The sequence below is a fragment of the Gigantopelta aegis genome, chromosome 10, assembly GCF_016097555.1.
Source record: "Gigantopelta aegis isolate Gae_Host chromosome 10, Gae_host_genome, whole genome shotgun sequence".
In the NCBI taxonomy this organism is placed as follows: domain Eukaryota; kingdom Metazoa; phylum Mollusca; class Gastropoda; order Neomphalida; family Peltospiridae; genus Gigantopelta; species Gigantopelta aegis.
This window is the reverse complement of record NC_054708.1, coordinates 69,200,090-69,219,605: the sequence shown is the minus strand read 5'-3', so window position 1 is coordinate 69,219,605 and position 19,516 is coordinate 69,200,090. Positions and strand designations below refer to the sequence as shown.

General features: G+C 38.8%; 3 protein-coding genes across 3 annotated transcripts; all 3 read left to right on the top strand.

Annotated features, from left to right (window-relative positions):
- Positions 1–468: 468 nt before the first annotated feature.
- On the top strand, positions 469–1,589 carry LOC121382602 (acanthoscurrin-1-like). The gene is made up of 2 exons (XM_041512119.1): positions 469–855; positions 1,485–1,589. The coding sequence occupies exon 1, from the start codon at positions 484–486 to the stop codon at positions 853–855; it is 372 nt and encodes a 123-aa protein (XP_041368053.1). The 5' UTR covers positions 469–483; the 3' UTR covers positions 1,485–1,589.
- A 4,421-nt stretch (positions 1,590–6,010) lies between these two features.
- Positions 6,011–9,533, top strand: LOC121382547 (neuropeptide-like protein 30). Its single transcript, XM_041512003.1, has 3 exons — positions 6,011–6,157; positions 8,131–8,429; positions 9,417–9,533. The coding sequence occupies exon 2, from the start codon at positions 8,139–8,141 to the stop codon at positions 8,427–8,429; it is 291 nt and encodes a 96-aa protein (XP_041367937.1). The 5' UTR covers positions 6,011–6,157; positions 8,131–8,138; the 3' UTR covers positions 9,417–9,533.
- A 7,652-nt stretch (positions 9,534–17,185) lies between these two features.
- LOC121382994 (keratin-associated protein 21-1-like) lies at positions 17,186–19,127 on the top strand. The gene is made up of 3 exons (XM_041512716.1): positions 17,186–17,207; positions 17,818–18,133; positions 18,997–19,127. Coding segments are annotated over exons 2-3 (309 nt in total). The 5' UTR covers positions 17,186–17,207; positions 17,818–17,825; the 3' UTR covers positions 18,998–19,127.
- The last annotated feature ends 389 nt before the right edge of the window (positions 19,128–19,516 follow it).

Below are 19,516 nucleotides of genomic sequence, written 5' to 3'. Positions count from 1 at the left end.
TGGCCAATCCCCAGACCGCAACGGCAATAAATATTGGTTTAAAACATAAACAAATTGGGAAGGGAGTGACGTTTCTAGAACATTGAAAACAAGAAACAAAACAACAAATAATGTTAGCGTTTCCCTACAATTCTCACGATCTTGGTTTATAGTTGACATATGTATGAGCGCTTGCCTCAGTTGAATTCAGACCTGGTTCAGTCATCGTTGGACATTACAGACGATACGGATTTCTGTTATTTTATTTAGATTCATCGGTGTATGAAAACCAAACAGACAAACAAACAAAGATACAAACAAACAAACAACAAACAAAACCACATAAAATCCACCTCAAAATATGTAATGTGCAACGTTTTTCGTTAACGACTTCGCCTACTTACAGTTGTATACGGATATATCCTTTTTTGTTCTTACCCCTATCAACGCAAAATAATATTTTATCTTCTTGTGATTTATATGCTCCCATTCATAACATACAATATGACGAGAGATGCTCCCACTATTTCCATTTCAGTTTTTAAGATGATGAAACTCGTGATCCTCGCCCTGGCCTGCCTGAGTCTGGCAAGTGCTGGCATCATCAAGCCTTCATACGGCTACGGTTACGGAGGATATGGCGGAGGATATGGAGGATATGGCGGAGGATATGGAGGCATGGGCGGCTATAGAGGAGGATTTGGAGGCATTGGCGGCTTTGGAGGCATGGGAGGATTCGGAGGCATGGGAGGTTTCGGAGGCTGGGGTGGTATGGGCGGCGGCTGGGGCGGTATGGGCGGCGGCCGGGGCGGCATGGGCGGCGGCCGGGGCGGTATGGGCGGCGGATACGGATACGGCAAGAAGATGTACTATTAGGTAAATAATTCAACCTTCAAATGTGTCTGTGTGTGTATGTATCTCTGTCTCTGTGTGTGTGTGCGTGCGTGCGTGCTTGCGTATTATGTTCTTATGATTTTTGTCTACAATACTGTCTACATTAATCCTTGGATTTCAAGACTGGGGGATACGGACGATGGGGAGGATTCAGAGGCATGGAAGGTTGTGGTGGATATTCAGGCTGGGGCGATATGGGGAGTGGGGCGGCTGTGGTGGCTTGGGCGGTGGATACGGATATGGCTAGAAAATGATGTACTATTAGGTAAACACATGGACCTTCAAGTGTGTCTGTGTGTCTGTGTGTCATGGAGTATAAGTTGTGTTCTACAGTAATACCTGAACGTTTAAATTAGTTTCTTCCAACTGCCTAACTTGACGTAACTGGGTCATAAGGAATGCTAAATATCTGTGTCGATAGAATAATTTGCTTGCGAACTGTTACTTATATTGGACATACAAATGAAGCTAACAGACCTTGTGACATTTTTGTATCGCATATTTATAAAAATAGTAATGCACTAAGCATGATAAAAAAAAATCGTTAAAACATACATTAAACTATTTTTTGTCTTTCTCTTACTGGTATCTATGTTGATATTTTATTTCAGATCTATGCTAGAACGTTCGATTGCGAATAACATGGAAAGCTCGTGCTACTAGACACAAGACGGATCTCACCTAACTCACCTAGAAATTAAAATTTGCATTTTTAACACAGTGTATGTTATTCTTACGACGACGTATCATTAATATCGTTTCAAAACGGCTTTTTACTTTGCGATATTAACAATTTAGTTATATCATAACGTATCATTCTCTCTTTCTCTCTCTCTCTCTCTACTGGCCTCGGTGGCGTAGTGGTTAGGCCTTCGGTCTACAGGCCGGTAGGTACTGGGTTCGGATCCAAGTCGAGGCATGGAATTTTTAATCCAAATACCGACTCCAAACCCTGAGTATTTCGTGCTGGGGTGTCGTTAAACATTCATTCATTCATTCCAAACCCTGAGTGAGTGCTCCGCAAGGCTCAATGGGTAGATGTAAACCACTTGCACCGACCAGTGATCCATAACTGGTTCAACAAAGGCCATGGTTTGTGCTATCCTGCCTGTGGAAAGCGCAAATAAAAGATCCCTTGCTGCTAATCGGAAAGAGTAGCCCATGTATTGGCGACAGCGGGTTTCCTCTCAAAATCTGTGTGGTCCTTAACCATATGTCTGACGCCATATAACCGTAAATAAAATGTGCTGAGTGCGTCGTTAAATAAAAAAACAAAAACATTTCTCTCTTTCTCTCTCTCTCTCTCTCTCTCTCTCTCTCTCTCTCTCTCTCTCTCTCTCTCTCTCTCTCTCTCTCTCTCTCTCTCTCTCTCTGTGTGTGTGTGTGTATGTATGTATGTATGTATTAGTATACGCGAGCGAGCGACATGAGCAACAGCTTCTCTTCGACTAGCTTATCTTTGCAAAAACATTGACCACTTACATTGTACACAGGGACAGTACACTGGTGAAGAACATGAGGAACACATCTATTCATAGATAATAATGAAGTGTTAAATACCTCTCTGTATGGATGCATGTGTGTGTGTGAACTATATATATTTACTCGGCACACCTGTCGATGTTAATCGGTATTTCTTGAGGCTCTACCTAGACAAATACCGATTAACCAGGTGAAGTTCAAAATGTACATATTTGAAAACACGAACAATGAAAGTTAATGTTTGTTTTGTTTAACGGCACCATTAGAGCCCATTGATTAATTAATCATCGGCTAATGGATGTCAAACATTTGGTCATTATAACATGTAGTTTTAGAAAGGATTTTTTTTTCCATTGGAAGCAAGGGATCTTTTGTATGCACCATCGCATAGACAGGGTAGCGCATACCACGCCTTTAGATATACCAGTCGTTATGCACTGGCTGGAACGAAAATAGCCCAAATGAGCGAACAGAAGGGGATCAATCCAAGACCTATCGCGCATCACGCGAACGCTTAGCACAATTAACGAATTCGGCTTATACTTAACACTTCAATAATGAAATTTTAATTCGATATTTTGTAACTCACAGTTCTGAAGTCCTTAACAGGCAGTATTGATAATGCAACAAATAAAAATTACCTAAAAAAATATAAAGTACATAGAACATATGTCGGCCTAGTTACTAGAATGCTTAGATCACAAGCAAAAATAATCGATTACTCGTAATGACACGAGTATTTTTTAATTAATACATATATTTATGATACTTGTGATTGTGACTGTCACGATTGTTTTGTCTCGATCTTATCATGTTACATTGCTGCCATCCATAAAGCACGTACGCTAACAATATGTGTTATCCCCCAAATGTACATGCTTGCATTAATCTGACGTACCGGAAAGTATATATTAAATAGAAAGTTAAAGTTTGCTTTGTTTACCGACACCATATTAGATAGAGTTAAGGAACGAAACTATGTATATATTACACTGTGGAATGTAAGGCACACATCAGTTAAACGACACCACTAGACAACATTGATTAATTAAGTATCGGTCATTGGATGCACATAATTAACTCTTTTGTTTGAAGTTTTAAATAAAGTTTTACTTGATGATTCAATATAATATTATGTCTTATAGCGCTGGCACAGTGTTGGTGTGTTATGTCTTATGTTGGCAAACCATTCCTGTTTGTACTATATGTGTACTGTGCTTATACTCTCTTGGTGCAGTTTGAGTACTCGATTGAGGTGCTTGCGTCGCAGGATTGACCTAACTCGGTGGATCCATTCAGCTTATTTTTTCTCGTTCCAACCATTGCACCACAACTGGACAAAGGCCGTGGTATGTGTTTTCCTGTCTGTGGAAAAGTGCATATAAACGAGTCTTTGCTACTAATGAAAAAATGTAGCGGGTTTCCTCTATTACGTATCAGGATGACCAATAGCAATTAATTAATCAGTGTGCTCTAGTGGTGTCGTTAAACAAAACAAACTTCCTCTCTTAGTGAATGTATGGACGCATCCTTAATATCTGTATGCGGGGCGGGTCGTAGCCCAGTGGTAAAGCGCTCGTATGATGTGCGGTCGGTTTGGGATCGATCCCCGTCGGTGAGCCTATTGGGCTATTTCTCGTTCCAGCCAGTGCACCATGACTGGGTATATCAAAGGCCGTGGTATGTGGTATCCTGTCTGTGGGATGGTGTATATAAAAAGATCCCTGCCTACTAATGGGGAAAATGTAGCGGGTTTCCACTCTGAGACTATATGTCAAAATTACCAAATGTGTGACATCCAATAGCCGATGATTACTAAATCAATGTTCTGTAGTGATGTCGTTAAACAAAACACACTTTCTTTAATATTTGTATGCTGTCTATCTGTACTAAAAGCACCACCACCATTTGTCGTGTTATTTGTTATAGCAGCTTACTATAATCCGGTTTAACAAATAGTTCCTCATAAAAATAATACAAAATTGTCAAATGCATTTTGCACTCTTTCTTTGATGATTAGAAATATGTTGACCTCTGTGGTATTTAGATAACCCATTGGTTTGAAATTACTTATTACATTTAGTATTAACGGATAACAGGTGTGTAAGTGGTATACTGCCACACACCACGACCGATTAGGCCCAACGACTGGGATCGATCCCAAACCGACCGCACATCAAGCGAGCGCTTTACCACTGGGCTACGACCCGCCCCGTATTCAGCTATTAAGGATGCGCCCATACATGCACTAAGAGAGGAAGTTTGTTTTGTTTAACGACACCACTAGAGCACACTGATTAATTTATCATCGGCTATTGGTAATCCTGATACGTAGTCATAAGAGGAAACCCGCTACATGTATGTTAAAAATAGTAGGCGGTGCTCTGGAATGAGGGTGGCTAAATGATAATAGTCATAGTCTACATAATATGTTGATTTTTTGCAAGGTACTTGTCAAGAGAGAGTACTCTCAAAAGTAGTGGTCCCATGATCCTCTCGTTATTGTTGTATTTTCACTACCCTACGGAAGTTAAAGTTTGTTTTGTTTAACAACACCACTAGAGCACATCGATTAATTAATCATCGGCTATTGGATGTCAAACATTTGGTAATTCTAACTCGTAATCTCCAGAGGAAACACTCTACATTTTCTCCATTAGTAGCAAGCGATCTTTTATATGCATTTTCCCACAGACAGGAAAGCACATACCACGGCCTTTGTCTAGTTGTGGTGCACTGATTCCACCGAGGTGGTTCGATCCTGCGACTCAAGCACCTCAGACGAGCACTCAACCGACTGAGCGAAATTCCGCTCCCTAGCCCACGACTACCTCACGCCTGATACACCAAAAAGCCGTGGTACGTACTGTGGCCAAGTGTATAATATTTAACGGATGATGGTTATCATCGTCTTTGGCGAGTGTCTATAATGTGTTATGAAATATACTAGAAAGAGGTGAAATAATTGATTTATCATGGTTGTAAAGGGATTCCTAAATTGTTTGTTCAATTTGTTGAGCCTCGGTTGATATACAGTATTTATTTCAAAGTAATATATGTAACTATTCTGCTTACATGAACAGAACAAAATATATTTAGGGAACACAGCAAAGAACAAAGTCTTATAAACCCTAATGTTTTTCGGGGGGGGGGGGGGGGGGGGGGGGGTCCCTGTGGTTCCGTATATCCACATATGGTATATTTTCACCCCCGAGCCACCCAGGCCCTATGGGCATGAATTTGGACTGACGTAACTGTTTTGCACCTCAAAATCGGTACTGAGTTACCACAAATAATAGCCTCGAGCTGTGAATTTTATTGCAGAATATTCTGCTTTCAATCAATCAAATACTTAATTAATCTTCCGTAAACATGGATTAGTGACATTTCTCATTAAACAAATTAAATTAATTTACTGTGTAAAATAAAAAAAATAAAAAAACAGGTATGAAAAATGGAACAGTAGAGAATCAAGATGTCAGAGGCGGATCTAAATTTGCGACATTTATATATTTTATTATATATTAATTTCATTTTTTTACGACCCCCCTCCAAACCTCCCTCAAACTTCCCTTGGCATTTCCCCTCATGTCATTCCCCCCCCCCCCCCCCCAATGGATTTTCTGGATCCGCCACTGGATATGACTAATAATTGGGTAATAATTTAAAAATAAAATAAAATTGCAAATAGGAAGCATAAATCCATCAAAGTTATCAAATTTGCTCTATAAAAATGGCTCAGAAATCCTGTTTAACACTCTCGCCTTCGCCTTCTTCCCAATCTACAGTCGTTCCGACCAAGGTAAGTAAAATACATTTATAATTGTATAACAGTTACTTCTCGTCGATATGTTCTGATTACGCCAGGTTACTTCTTATTATGACTGCTTCTGCTGCTGTGATTGTTTCTGTTTGCCAAGTCTCCTCCTTCCCTTGTTCAGAAAGACGGAAGGAAGGAAGGATGGAAGGAATGTTTTACTAACGACGCACTCAACCCATTTTAGTTATGGTAATATGGCATCGGGTATATGGTTAAGGGTCACAGAGATAATTAGAGATAAAACCCGCTGCCGCCATTCCATTGGTTAGGCCTACTTTTTTTATTAATTAGCAGCAAGGGAACCTTTTTATAAGTATTATTCCATAGCCAGGATAGTACATACCACTGTATTTGTTATACCAGTTGTGGAGTACTGCCTGGAACGTGAAATAGCCCAATAGAAACAGAGCGTTACAACTGCGCTACGCCCCACCCCTCCCTTGTCCAAGGGAACCAGAAGCAGATAATACTCGTGTGAAAAACTTTTTTTACGACACCACTAGAGCACATTGATTTATTAATCATCGGCTATTGGATGTCAAATATTCGGTAATTGCGACATAAATGTACAGTCGTAGAGAGGAAACCTGCTACATATTTCCATTAGTAGCAAGGGATATTTTACATGTACCATCCCACAAACTGGATAGCACATACCACGACCTTTGGTATACCAGTCGTGGTGAACTGGCTGGAACCCGATACTCTGTGAATTAACATTTTTAATATTGACCTTTGAATTGCAATTGAACAACTATTAACATGTATATTTCCATTTAAGGATCAGTGACGTCCAGCCCGGCCATAATCCCTACTAACTACAGGACAAACACTTGGGGGAGGAGAGGGGGGGGGGGGGGGCGCACGTCTTGAAACAGACACAATTTGGGATAAACATTTAGTAAAACGCCTATAAAAATGCTCGTATGTAGAGAAAAACCCATTAGGAAATAACAAAAAATAAAGAAATAACTGACAGCTTTGCCAAAGGATTTAGGTGATTTAACATTGACCAATAAATAAATACAAATAAAGGTCAATGTTGGAAATATATCTAAAATGCTTAAAGGAAATAGCATACGTTGACGAAGGATTTATGGTTCCAGGACCCCGTTCCACGAAATTATCTTAGTTAAGGTTAACTAGTGGCATACAATGAGTTTTACGGCTGGTACACGTAAACTTTATAACCGTTCCACAAAGTACGGTAGTCGTAAATATTCCCTTAACGATTAAGATTTTCTGTGCGATTAAATTAAATAATACGTTGGTTACCAACTATTCGGAACATCCCGGATGCATTTGTTGGAATCAGGCATCGACGAAGTAACTTCATCAGTTTATCTACGAACCGATAATTGCTTAATGCATAAGACATGAGAGTTAACTCCCATATCTTCGTGTGAAGGCCGCATGGCTTAAACTATTTTTCATGGAATGCCAAATTTCATAAACATATTATGTGCACATTATATTAACACAACTTAGTTTGTACCCGTCTTAGAAAATCACCAAATCATTATCTAACACATTTAACTACCAACTGTACATTTTTACCGTAATCATCGACGACAGTAAGCTACGCCGCTTCGTCGAACGGGCTGGCGATCAAATGGAAAAGTTAAGGTTTGTTTTTAAATTATTATAAAACTGGGGTGAAGAAAACAAGTTGGTGAATGCTCCCAAGTTCTCTCTCATTCCAAGTCCTTTTTCACAAATGTGTAAATGTTTGCATGAACCTAAACTAACTGGGTAGAATTTACAAAGGCTGTTTCTACGGGGTTTTTAAAAAAAGAAAAAACAGGTGTTAAATATACGTAATTTAAATAAAAATACAATCAGGCTGTGTAAATTCGGTCCATTTCTCTTTTACTTATTTTGTTCTTAAATGCTCCCATTCATGACATCCAATATCTCTCTGGAGATGCTCCCATTTGTATCTATTTCCATTTCAGTTTTCAAGATGATGAAACTCGTGATCCTCGCCCTGGCCTGCCTGACTCTGGCAAGTGCTGGCATCATCGTGAAGCCTTCATACGGCTATGGTTACGGAGGATATGGTGGAGGATATGGCGGATATGGCGGCGGCTGGGGAGGATTCGGAGGCTGGGGAGGTTTGGGAGGATACGGCGGCTGGGGAGGCATGGGATACGGCGGCTGGGGAGGCATGGGAGGCTGGGGAGGATTCGGAGGCATGGGAGGTTACGGCGGATACGGAGGCTATGGCTACGGCAAGAAAATGATGTACTATTAGGTAAGACAGTTAACATTCAAATGTGTGTGTGTGTGCGTGCGCGTGCCCGTGCGTACGTATGTTTGTATACATGTCTGGGTATATGTCCGTCTGTCCGTGGAACGTTTTTTAGATACTAATTTATGTTTATAATACTGTTACTTTTTATTTTTTTGATAATAATTTATGTTTATAATACTACATGTATGTTACTTTCCTTAAATAGTAATTTATTTTTGTGATACTATGTTACTTTTCTTAGATAATAATTTATTTGTATAATTCTATGTTACTTTTCTTAGATAATAATTATTTTCCTAATACTGACACATTAAACACTTTCTTACATATTAACCGCGAACTGTCATGAACTATTTTTCCCAGAACATATTTTAATGCCATGACCATTTTCTTAATTCACATGGTTGCGTCTGTGTGTGTCAGTATGAAAGTGAGTGAGTGTGTGTGTGTGTGTGTGTGTGTATGCGTGTGCGCGCGCGCGCGCGCGCGCGTGTGTGTGTGTGTGTGTGTGTGTGTGTGTGTGTGTGTGTGTGTGTGTGTGTGTGTGTGTGTTTTCACATGTGTATTAATCATCGGATATAAACTATTTGGTTATTTTTCAACCGTAGACGAAGCCCGCTACATTTTGTTCAGTAGCAGCAAGGGCTATTTTATTTGCACTTTGCCACATTCAGTACATAGCCACAACGTTTACCTGGCTCTATTGAAGTGGTTCGATTCTCCGACCAGAACCCTCTCAGGCGAGAGATCTACCAACTGAACTTAGATCCTGCCCCTGCAATTGTGTGTGTTGAGTTGTTTGTACTTGTGTCTTTAGGTTTGGCCATAAAATCGAAACTCCCAGATCTTGTGACATTTTAGCGTCTAATATTTATAAAGACTAAAACTACTAATGTACAAAGCAAACAATGTTTAAATCATTAAAAACATACATTGACATACCCATATCTTCCTCTTATTTATCTCTGTTTTTACCTTTCATTTCAGATCTTTTCTGAAACGTTCGCCTATGGCTACCCTGACGACCTTTTGAAAATGGAAATACAATTGTGTTTTAATCTGAGCTCACTTAACTCACTTTTAAATTAAAATTTGCATTCCAAACATAGTGTATGTTATTTTTATTACCAGGAGTGAAATCGGGTAGTTGTGCTCACACTTCATTCCACTTGAACGCATTTATTGTGCTCATATTTAAGCGTACTGTCTGGACACACACCTCAGCCATCTGTCCAGGAAACGTGGGTTATTGGTTAGTGAGAGAGAATATGATGACAGCTTCAATGTAGCCTATTACACATCTGTCAAATTAGTTAACACAGAACGCACACCACACACCATAGTGTAAAGCTTTATTTAATATCGGAAGATAAGACGTCCACACATGTACACCAGTCCAGCCGTCCAGCCGTCCATCCAACCATCTGTCTGTGTGACCGTAAAGCACAATAAGAAGTTAATGGAAATTTAAACACACTCAAACACACTTGATTTTAGCCGTCTCCTTCACCAGAGCCAACATCAACTGGGCAACAACAAATCAACAACAGCAAACATGCCCTACAATTAAATTGGCACCCTGCCCTATTAAAATCCTAGCTAGAACACTGCACCAAGGGAGCCAACTCTACATGTAGGTTCCGAGTATGATTGCTCACATTTCATTTCAACTTATTTTCATGCTTATATCCAATTATGGTTCAAGCACGCTGTACTGGGCACATACTTCAGATAGTGGGTTAGTGGTTAGTGAGAGAGAAGAGAGTGTAGTGGTCTTACACCTACCCACAGAGTCGTAAAAACTCGCTCTGGGTGGAAGCCGGTACTAGGTTGCGTATCTAGTATTTACCATCCTTATGTCCGGTGTCTTAACCACGACACCACCAAGGCCGGTTTGACTACTGACATCGCCTCCTCCCCTCGTATGCTAAGAATTAGTCATCCAGGTGTATTGGGAACAATATCCTTGCTGACGATTATTGACTGACAACTATTTATACTATTATTTTTTCACATTCAGAAAAACTGTTTGTCCTACACAGAAAATACGTACAATTCCTCGATCTGAAGTCTCTTGTTTGATTTCCTTAGCCTCTATCTGTCATTTGCGGAAAATATCCCACAACCCATGCACTCCAGGCTCATCCACCCCATAAACAGAATCACTGAATTAAAGATGATCAATGGTACTGGATTTGTCAAACATGACATAATGCTGTGGCAATTCAATAGTTCAATATTGAACTGCATTATGAGCAAGAACTATTTCAGGCAAAACTGTGTCCCAGTCTTGTTCTGTGCTAGCCGTGTTCACCAAAGATGCTTTCAGATTATGATCCGCTTAGCCTGTGGACGAGCAAGTGGAGTAAAGGTGGTTTTGGATGTTCTATCCCCTACAATAGCAAACACTGTCTTCTGATGTGAAGACGGATCCATTGTCACTGTGCAAAATAAGTAGTGGGCTAAACAGCGATAGAACACTATCCAATAATTTTAACGTTGTAACACGAGTTGCAGCACGAAAAAGCCATGCTATAATGAATCGAGTCAGATCACTTTTGCATGTAAAATGTACTCATACCCAGAAGGGATTCGTGGAAGAGGACGACAAAATCTCCCATGGTCGTGTAGCTGTGTTAGTTATTCCAAATATCGTCTTAGGAATAGCTCGTTGTCCTTCTACACATACTTTGCATTTGAAAACATGTTCTTGAACGTCTCGAAAAGATATATTGCCATCAACAAGACGTATCTATGTGTAAATGCAGAACTAAAATGTCCAAGCTCTATTTATGACCTCTTTCTGATCAGCTTAACCAATGTCATCAACATGAATTGCATCTCGACTAAACCAGTCAGTAACCACATAATCACGACTCTTTACATACTCAACCTGGTACTGTTATTGAAGCAATTCTAAACACCCAAATTGGTTTAGGTTTCATTAGCCTTTATATACTCAACCTGGTACTGTTATTCAACCAGTTCTAAACATCCAAACTAGTTCAGGTTTCTTTAGCCTTTATATACTCAACCTGGTACTGTTATTCAACCAATTCTAAACATCCAAACTAGTTCAGGTTTCGTTAGCCTTTATATACTCAACCTGGTACTGTTATTCAACCAATTCTAAACATCCAAACAAGTTCAGGTTTCTTTAGCCTTTATATACTCAACCTAGTACTGTTATTCAACCAATTCTGAATGTCCAAACTAGTTCAGGTTTCATTAGCCTTTATATACTCAACCTGGTACTGTTATTCAACCAATTCTAAACATCCAAACTAGTTCAGGTTTCTTTAGCCTTTATATACTCAACCTGATACTGTTATTCAACCAATTCTGAATGTCCAAACTAGTTCAGGTTTCTTTAGCCTTTATATACTCAACCTGGTACTGTATTCAACCAATTCTAAACATCCAAACTAGTTCAGGTTTCTTTAGCCTTTATATACTCAACCTGGTACTGTTATTCAACCAATTCTAAACATCCAAACTAGTTCAGGTTTCATTAGCCTTTATATACTCAACCTGGTACTGTTATTCAACCAATTCTAAACATCCAAACAAGTTCAGGTTTCTTTAGCCTTTATATACTCAACCTAGTACTGTTATTCAACCAATTCTGAATGTCCAAACTAGTTCAGGTTTCATTAGCCTTTATATACTCAACCTGGTACTGTTATTCAACCAATTCTAAACATCCAAACTAGTTCAGGTTTCTTTAGCCTTTATATACTCAACCTGGTACTGTTATTCAACCAATTCTGAATGTCCAAACTAGTTCAGGTTTCTTTAGCCTTTATATACTCAACCTGGTACTGTATTCAACCAATTCTAAACATCCAAACTAGTTCAGGTTTCTTTAGCCTTTATATACTCAACCTGGTACTGTTACTCAACCAATTCTAAACATCCAAACTAGTTCAGGTTTCTTTAGCCTTTATATACTCAACCTGGTACTGTTACTCAACCAATTCTAAACATCCAAACTAGTTCAGGTTTCTTTAGCCTTTATATACTCAACCTGGTACTGTTATTCAACCAATTCTAAACATCCAAACTTGTTCAGGTTTCATTAGCCTTTATATACTCAACCTGGTACTGTTATTCAACCAATTCTAAACATCCAAACTAGTTCAGGTTTCTTTAGCCTTTATATAATCAACCTGGTACTGTTATTCAACCAATTCTAAATATCCAAACTAGTTCAGGTTTCTTTAGCCTTTATATACTTGTAGCGTTCCTGGTTTTCAGTCTGTCTATCTTTTCATATTTTCCTTGGTTATTATATTCAGTTAAGATTCTGATTATGATCTAACTCTACTCACTTATGAATATCAGGAACGTTATTTTCTCATTGCTACGAGGGATAATACAATAAGTGTCGTGCAACCGTTTTAAATGTTGTCGACAGAAGTACGTGCAAGAGTGTGGCTTGACTATATCAAGCAATCAGGTTGTCAAGTTAGATTATTTTTTGACGCACGTTATTCATGCTTGTCTGTGAATTGTTGAATAGTTACTGTAAGTCTGACAATTGTTTTGAAGCATACATAATTGACTGCTCCAAACGATTATCATCGCGTTGAAGTAGAGCACTGCTAGACCAGTATAATTGCTTGCATCAGTGTGTACGATGTAAAGTGGAACATCTGCATCACACCTTGGGCATCCTACATAATTTACTTCTTCTATGAAAAAACACACCCCCAAAACGTTTCTGATTCATTGGTAAGATTAGACGATTAGAATGTATCCAGCACAATTTTAAAACATTTCAAATGCTCGTCCAATTTAGCTATATGGATGCGAAAGTCATCCAAGTAGACCATCATCTGACAAGAGGATACGCTACGAACCAAGAGATACATCATTCTCTGAAAAGCAAGAGGTACTACTTTGAGACCAACACACAAACGACAAAACTGGTAGATACCAGGGATGGTCTTAAATGCCATGAGATGTTTAAAATTTGGATTAATCTCAATCTGGCCGAAGGTAGAACACGTATCGATAACTGGGGCGTTTCCATTTGTATTTCCTTTGTAAGTTTATAGTACGTGTAGGCAGAGCCGGTTTATCCTAGTAGCACATATAGCACGTGCTATGGGCCCCGCGATTCAGGGGGATCTGCGGTGATGTGTACATTTATTTTCCCCAGGTAATTTTTCCCCTCTCCCTGAGGGGGCAGCAAAATAAATATCCTGGGAAGGAGGTCTCGCTGTTATTTGTGCTACAGGCCCCGCGGATCCTTAAACCGGTTCTACGTGTAGGGTAAACATATGCAGATTGTGCATTATTCTTAAAGAAATAAATTGTCATTTCTTTGATATTGAAAGTATTAGTATTAGATTTGTGTTACGCTGTCTTTTATAAACTGAAACTACCATTGCACATACAACTTTTGGCATATGCCCCCCCCCCCCCCCACACACACACACACTTCTGTTCCTGGAGATGCAATCGAGGATGCTGGTCGGTGTCCCCAGGACAGCGTGCTTGACACCTAATTGGATATAGGCACGTCAAATGTTTATAAGTATGTAAGCAGTAAGGTATCCCCAATCTAAAATCCTGGCTCCGCCAATGGTCTGTTTCGCCGGTACCATTGAACATGCATTTCGCATGCTTGACTGCTCCACGTGATGACCCTCTAGTTTGTTGTTATGCTAGCCCCTATCCAGAGTCAGACGCCCGATCCTATCGGAGGCCGGACTTGCGATGGGCGTGTTCGAAACCCTAGTGGTATATAGACATGTTAAACTAGTTATTAAGCTAAGTTATGCTAGCGATGCTTCTTCTAATTTCAAAAGCCTGCAGTACTAAAGTGGATTCTTTTTCAGTAGGATTCTTTGCCTCCACGTTATTTTTTCCGACTAATTTTAGTCGAACTGTTCGGCGACTAGGACAAGTTCAAGTTCTTTATTGCGTTAAATTTTGCAAATTATCAGCATTATAACAATGGAATACAATATTATGTACAATAGTGCAGAAAAATGGTGCAGAAGTAAGGAAATGTTTTGTTTAACGACGCACTCGACATATTTTATTTACGGTTATATGACGTCAGACATATGGTTAAGGACCACACAGATATTGAGAGAGGAAACCCGCTGTCGCCACTTCATGTGCAAGGGATCTTTTATATGCACCATCCCATAAACAGGATAGCACATACCACAACCTTTGATGTACCAGTCATGGTGCACTGGCTGGAGAGAGAAATATCCCAATTGGGCCACTGACAGGGATCGAACCCAAACCGACCGCGCATTAGGCGAGCGCTTTACCACTGGGCTACGTCCCCCCAATGGTGGATAGTGACTTACATTATAAGTTGTAGAAGCATCACGAGGGGTATATGGCTTTTTATGTACCCTTTGTGTGTTCTTTTACTCCGAGCCGAAGGCGAGGGGGTAAAAGAGCACACAGAGGGTACATCAAAAGCCATATATCCCGAGAGATGCTTCTACAACGAATTTATCTTGCCGACATGTTAAACCATATAGCCAAATAATCAAAATAACGCCAGACAATAATTGTTAACAATTTATTAACGGAGCCGTACCACGCGGACGCGAACGAAACCACTTGCCAGTGACGAAAAATAGTTCCATCGATAAACGAATTTTTAACTTCAAATGTTTGTAATATGAAATTGTCTGAAACAGATATTAATAATAAAAAATAAAAAATAAACTTTTTTTTTTATCAGAAATGTATGTAGTAAAAAAATAAAAAAATAAAAAATAAAAACAAAAAAACCCAACTGTTGCTAATAGCGCATTAATACAATAAAACCACGACCGTAATTAGGTGGCCGAGTTCAACATTGCAGCTTTTAAAAGTATTGAAATAGTGTATGTTATAGTAAAAATAAAATTAATTATGTATACGTGATTGATTATCAATGCTATTTATAATCTGATTATTCCTTTAGCATTAACTGGGGTGGCTGGAAACTGTTGGAAATTACAGACTGGGTATAAGAGAATTTGGCTCCGCCCACAGGGGTATAAGGGATTTGTCCAACGGCAAACAACCAATGAGATTAAAGAATTTTACATGAAGGCGAGATAAAAATACATACACATATACCGTCAAAAACTATAAATCTATATGTATATCTATCAATCTCTATATCTCTCTCACTATCTATCTATCTATCTATCTATATGTACATACATACATACATACATATATATATATATATATATATATATATATATATATATATATATATATATATATATATATATATATATATCATATAATATCTTACATTTTCAGTGCAATCAAAGTATGTGATATATTTCAGATTACATACTTTAAGAATTTGATAACTTTACATATTAGATGAAAATTAATGACACTCCATGATTGACGTATGCATTCATAGTCATCAAATAAAAACATTTCAATGGCAATTTGACACTGAAAGCTGTCCAGCAAAAAACGTTAGGCATAACTAGGTCATTCGAGTTTGACGTCATTTCCATTGAAAAATACACAGTGCCACATATTCTTACGTCATTTGAATATCTAGTAATGGGGGACTGGAATTAAAGTTGCGTGTACAGTTTACAAAAACACGTATTAAGCTTGAGCTTATATGATAAAGAAATTATTACCCTCGTGTATTTCGGTATCGTCGATATCATATATTAGGAATAAAAATAATGTATTATGCTCGCCAGAGGCTCGCATAATACAATTTTTATTCCTAATATATGATATTGACGATACCCTAAAACACTGGTAATAACCCCCCCCCCCCCTCTCTCTCTCTCTCTCTCTCTCTCTCTCTCTCTCTCTCTCTCTCTCTATATATATATATATATATATATATATATATATATATATATATATAATCGACAATCAGGAATATGAGTCACAGAAATAGGAACAAATATAGGTATATTTAGTTGTTTGTAGTAATAGCATATCCCTCATTTTGTTCGACTGTAAGAAGTATTTGCCATGGTTATTTATCTCATTAATGTCTGTAGTATGACGGCACGAACGCCACTGTTGTTCTCATTTAGTTTGTCCTAGCACTGGAAAAGTGATTACGCTACTGCAAGAAGAAATGAGAAGCGGGGTCGATCTTTTTTCACTCTTAAAATCGTGAGTTTACATTTTCATTAATAGTACACGCACGTACCTTCCGGAACTGGGCAAGTGCTCACCACTGTATCGTATCAACCATGACCACTGGATTAAAATCCTAGTCTTGTTCGAACGGATCTGTACTCTTAATGGGTTTTTTTCTTGGCAAGATGCAACCCATTCTGGCTCTACCAGCTGTGCACCTTAACAACCTTAACGAGGCTACACACGTGGACACCAGACAGCATTTTAAACTTTTAAACCGTCGTTGAAAATATTGTTTAAAGTAGGGGCGGATCCAGGGAATTTTTTTATTAGTTATTTATTTTTTTATTGAGGGGAGGGGAGGGGGGTTGGAGGAAGGACTAGTGAGAAAAGGACACAAGGACCGATCCGAAACTGGCGCATCACCTGCACAATAAGATTTTTTTTTTTTTTATCGATGTAATAATTAATGACATAGTACTAAAGGTAGTGACACATATCGTAATACAAAATTAATTATATGGATGTAAAAAAGCCTTGGGATAAATAAATACTGAGATCATGGATCACGGAAAACTTATCCATCAAACTGACCACTTGTTTCCTATAAAAGTGTCCAGCCTTCCAGTTATCTTCACCATATCTTCAGCATCTTCCGTAGCTACCACTGCAACGACCTAGGTAAGTGAACACTTAGATTTCTCTTTAATAAAACAAATTTTGAGGTACGGTTAAAATGTCTTAACTTGCATAGCTTTAAATCTCACTAATTTGGGCGCAACGGGCTTTTTGTCTGTTCTGAGCACAACAGGGTCCTCTCTTAGTGCAGTAAAACAATACTAGCTGATAAAGAAATGCAGTTCAAGTTATTTTTATTTAATTACAACTTAACATTTCATTGATTTTGAGGTAAAAGATTAGTATGTTTGTACTTAATTTAAACTTGCGTATTTTGGGCATACTTATATTTTGGACACAGGCTTTATCGCCTCAGCTTTGGTACAATCTAACGCCCGGACTTTTATGTTTAAGATGTAACCCCCGCCTTAATCCAGTTCATGACATCTACTAGTCATTTATTTCCTGTATATAATTGTTTAACAGCTTAGTTTTACATTATAACAAAACAATTTCTAGAGCTTTCCAAAGGTGCCTAACTATGATTTAAAATGTTTTGTATTTTAAACCCAAAACAGAGCAAAACTGTTACTAAGATTTATTTGGACGGAAGCCCAATAGTTGTTATAGTACAACCATGAAACACTCGTCAGAGTATTAATTTCCATTTCAGCCTTCAAGATGATGAAAATCATAATCCTCGCCTTGGTTTGTCTGTCCATGACATCTGCCATCATGAAGGGATACGGCTACGGCATTGGATACGGCCTGGGCATGGGCTATGGTGGCATGGGATACGGAATGGGCATGGGCTTTGGTGGCATCGGATACGGAATGGGCTATGGCGGTTACGGAATGGGCTATGGTGGTTACGGAATGGGCTATGGCGGTTACGGAATGGGCTTTGGCGGTTACGGAATGGGCTTTGGCGGTTACGGACTGGGTATGGGCGGCTTTGGCTACGGATACGGAAAGAAGATGATGTACTAGTAAGTACAGCTATTAATTTCTTTGTCTGTTTGTACGTCTGTGTCTCTGTTCCTTTTTGTTATCTGCAAATCTAATATCCATCGTTACAGAGCTAGTTTATCGTTCGGGCCCAGCGTCCCATTCAAATGTACAAAGTGTGGACACACACAAAAAAAGATCTTCATTAATTGTAGAACAGATAGAAAGTTCGGAAACTACTGGTAGAGCTCGCCCTGGGATGTGGTCAATCCTATCTTTCATCCCCACAAAACCATTACCCCACAGCGTGTATATCAACACTCTGGTTAGTGCCATCCTACCTATAAACAAACCCATCCTTTGCTGCTTTTGTAGTAGCTATAGACAATGCGTCGGCTCCGGTCCTCCGATCTCTCCCAATCTCTCACCAATGGCCGAATGTAGTCTTTATTACCCAAATGGTTAACATATCTTGAACGTAACTTGGGAGTAACACCTCGACGTCATACGAATGGCACATTACTACTTTACCGGAACGTCAGTCAAACGTGTTCAGTGATATAAATTAGCATGGAGTATGGGTTATAAATAGGATAGTAAACTCGCTGCCATTTCGTATCATGTTTATATCCTTAGTAAAATAATGTTCATTGTCCCTCGCTAAATCTTGTAACAATTGAACATTATTTCGCTCGGGACAACCATGATACGAAATGGAAGTTCGTTTAATATATAGCTTATAAGATAAAAATATACTCACTAAATTCACATACTAAGCAATGTTTGAAATGAACATAAATTCGAAAAGTAACATAAATATTTATTTAAGAAGTCAGTAAATGTATGTCCTGCGGATACATCCATTCTAGCTTGACTGATTTGTTTCTTTGTTGTTGTTTTTCAGATCTCATCTATGACACTGATATATGGAAGATCTACAGACGTCGCGTGACAGCTGAAGAAATCATACCATGTATGGACTCTAACAGTAAAATTCGTGTATTTCCTCATAGAAATAAAATTTGCATTCTAAAATAACTATATGCTATTATTTCAACAGACTATTTTGTATCCAGCTGGTATCTTCCGAAAGCGTGCATTGCAAACGGTATGGAGGCGGAGGTAACCCAATGGTAAAGCGCTCGTCTGATGCGCAGTCGATCTAGGATCGATATCCGTCAGTAGGCCCATTTGGGCAATTTCACGTTTCAGCCTGACACCATAACTGGTCTATCAAAGGCCGTGTGTGACATGTGCTACCTCTGTCTTTGGGATGGTTAATATAAAATATCCATTGCTTCTAATGGAAAAATGCAACGGGTTTCCGCTCTAAGACTATGTGCTAAATTACCTAATGTTTGACATCCAATAGCTGATAATCAATAAATCCATGTGCTCTAGTGGTGTCGTTAAACAAAACAATC

Coding starts and splice junctions, on each gene's coding strand:
- LOC121382602 (XM_041512119.1), top strand. CDS start 484: ATGACGAGAGATGCTCCCACTATTTCCATTTCAGTTTTTAAGATGATG.
- LOC121382547 (XM_041512003.1), top strand. CDS start 8,139: ATGATGAAACTCGTGATCCTCGCCCTGGCCTGCCTGACTCTGGCAAGT.
- LOC121382994 (XM_041512716.1), top strand. CDS start 17,826: ATGATGAAAATCATAATCCTCGCCTTGGTTTGTCTGTCCATGACATCT.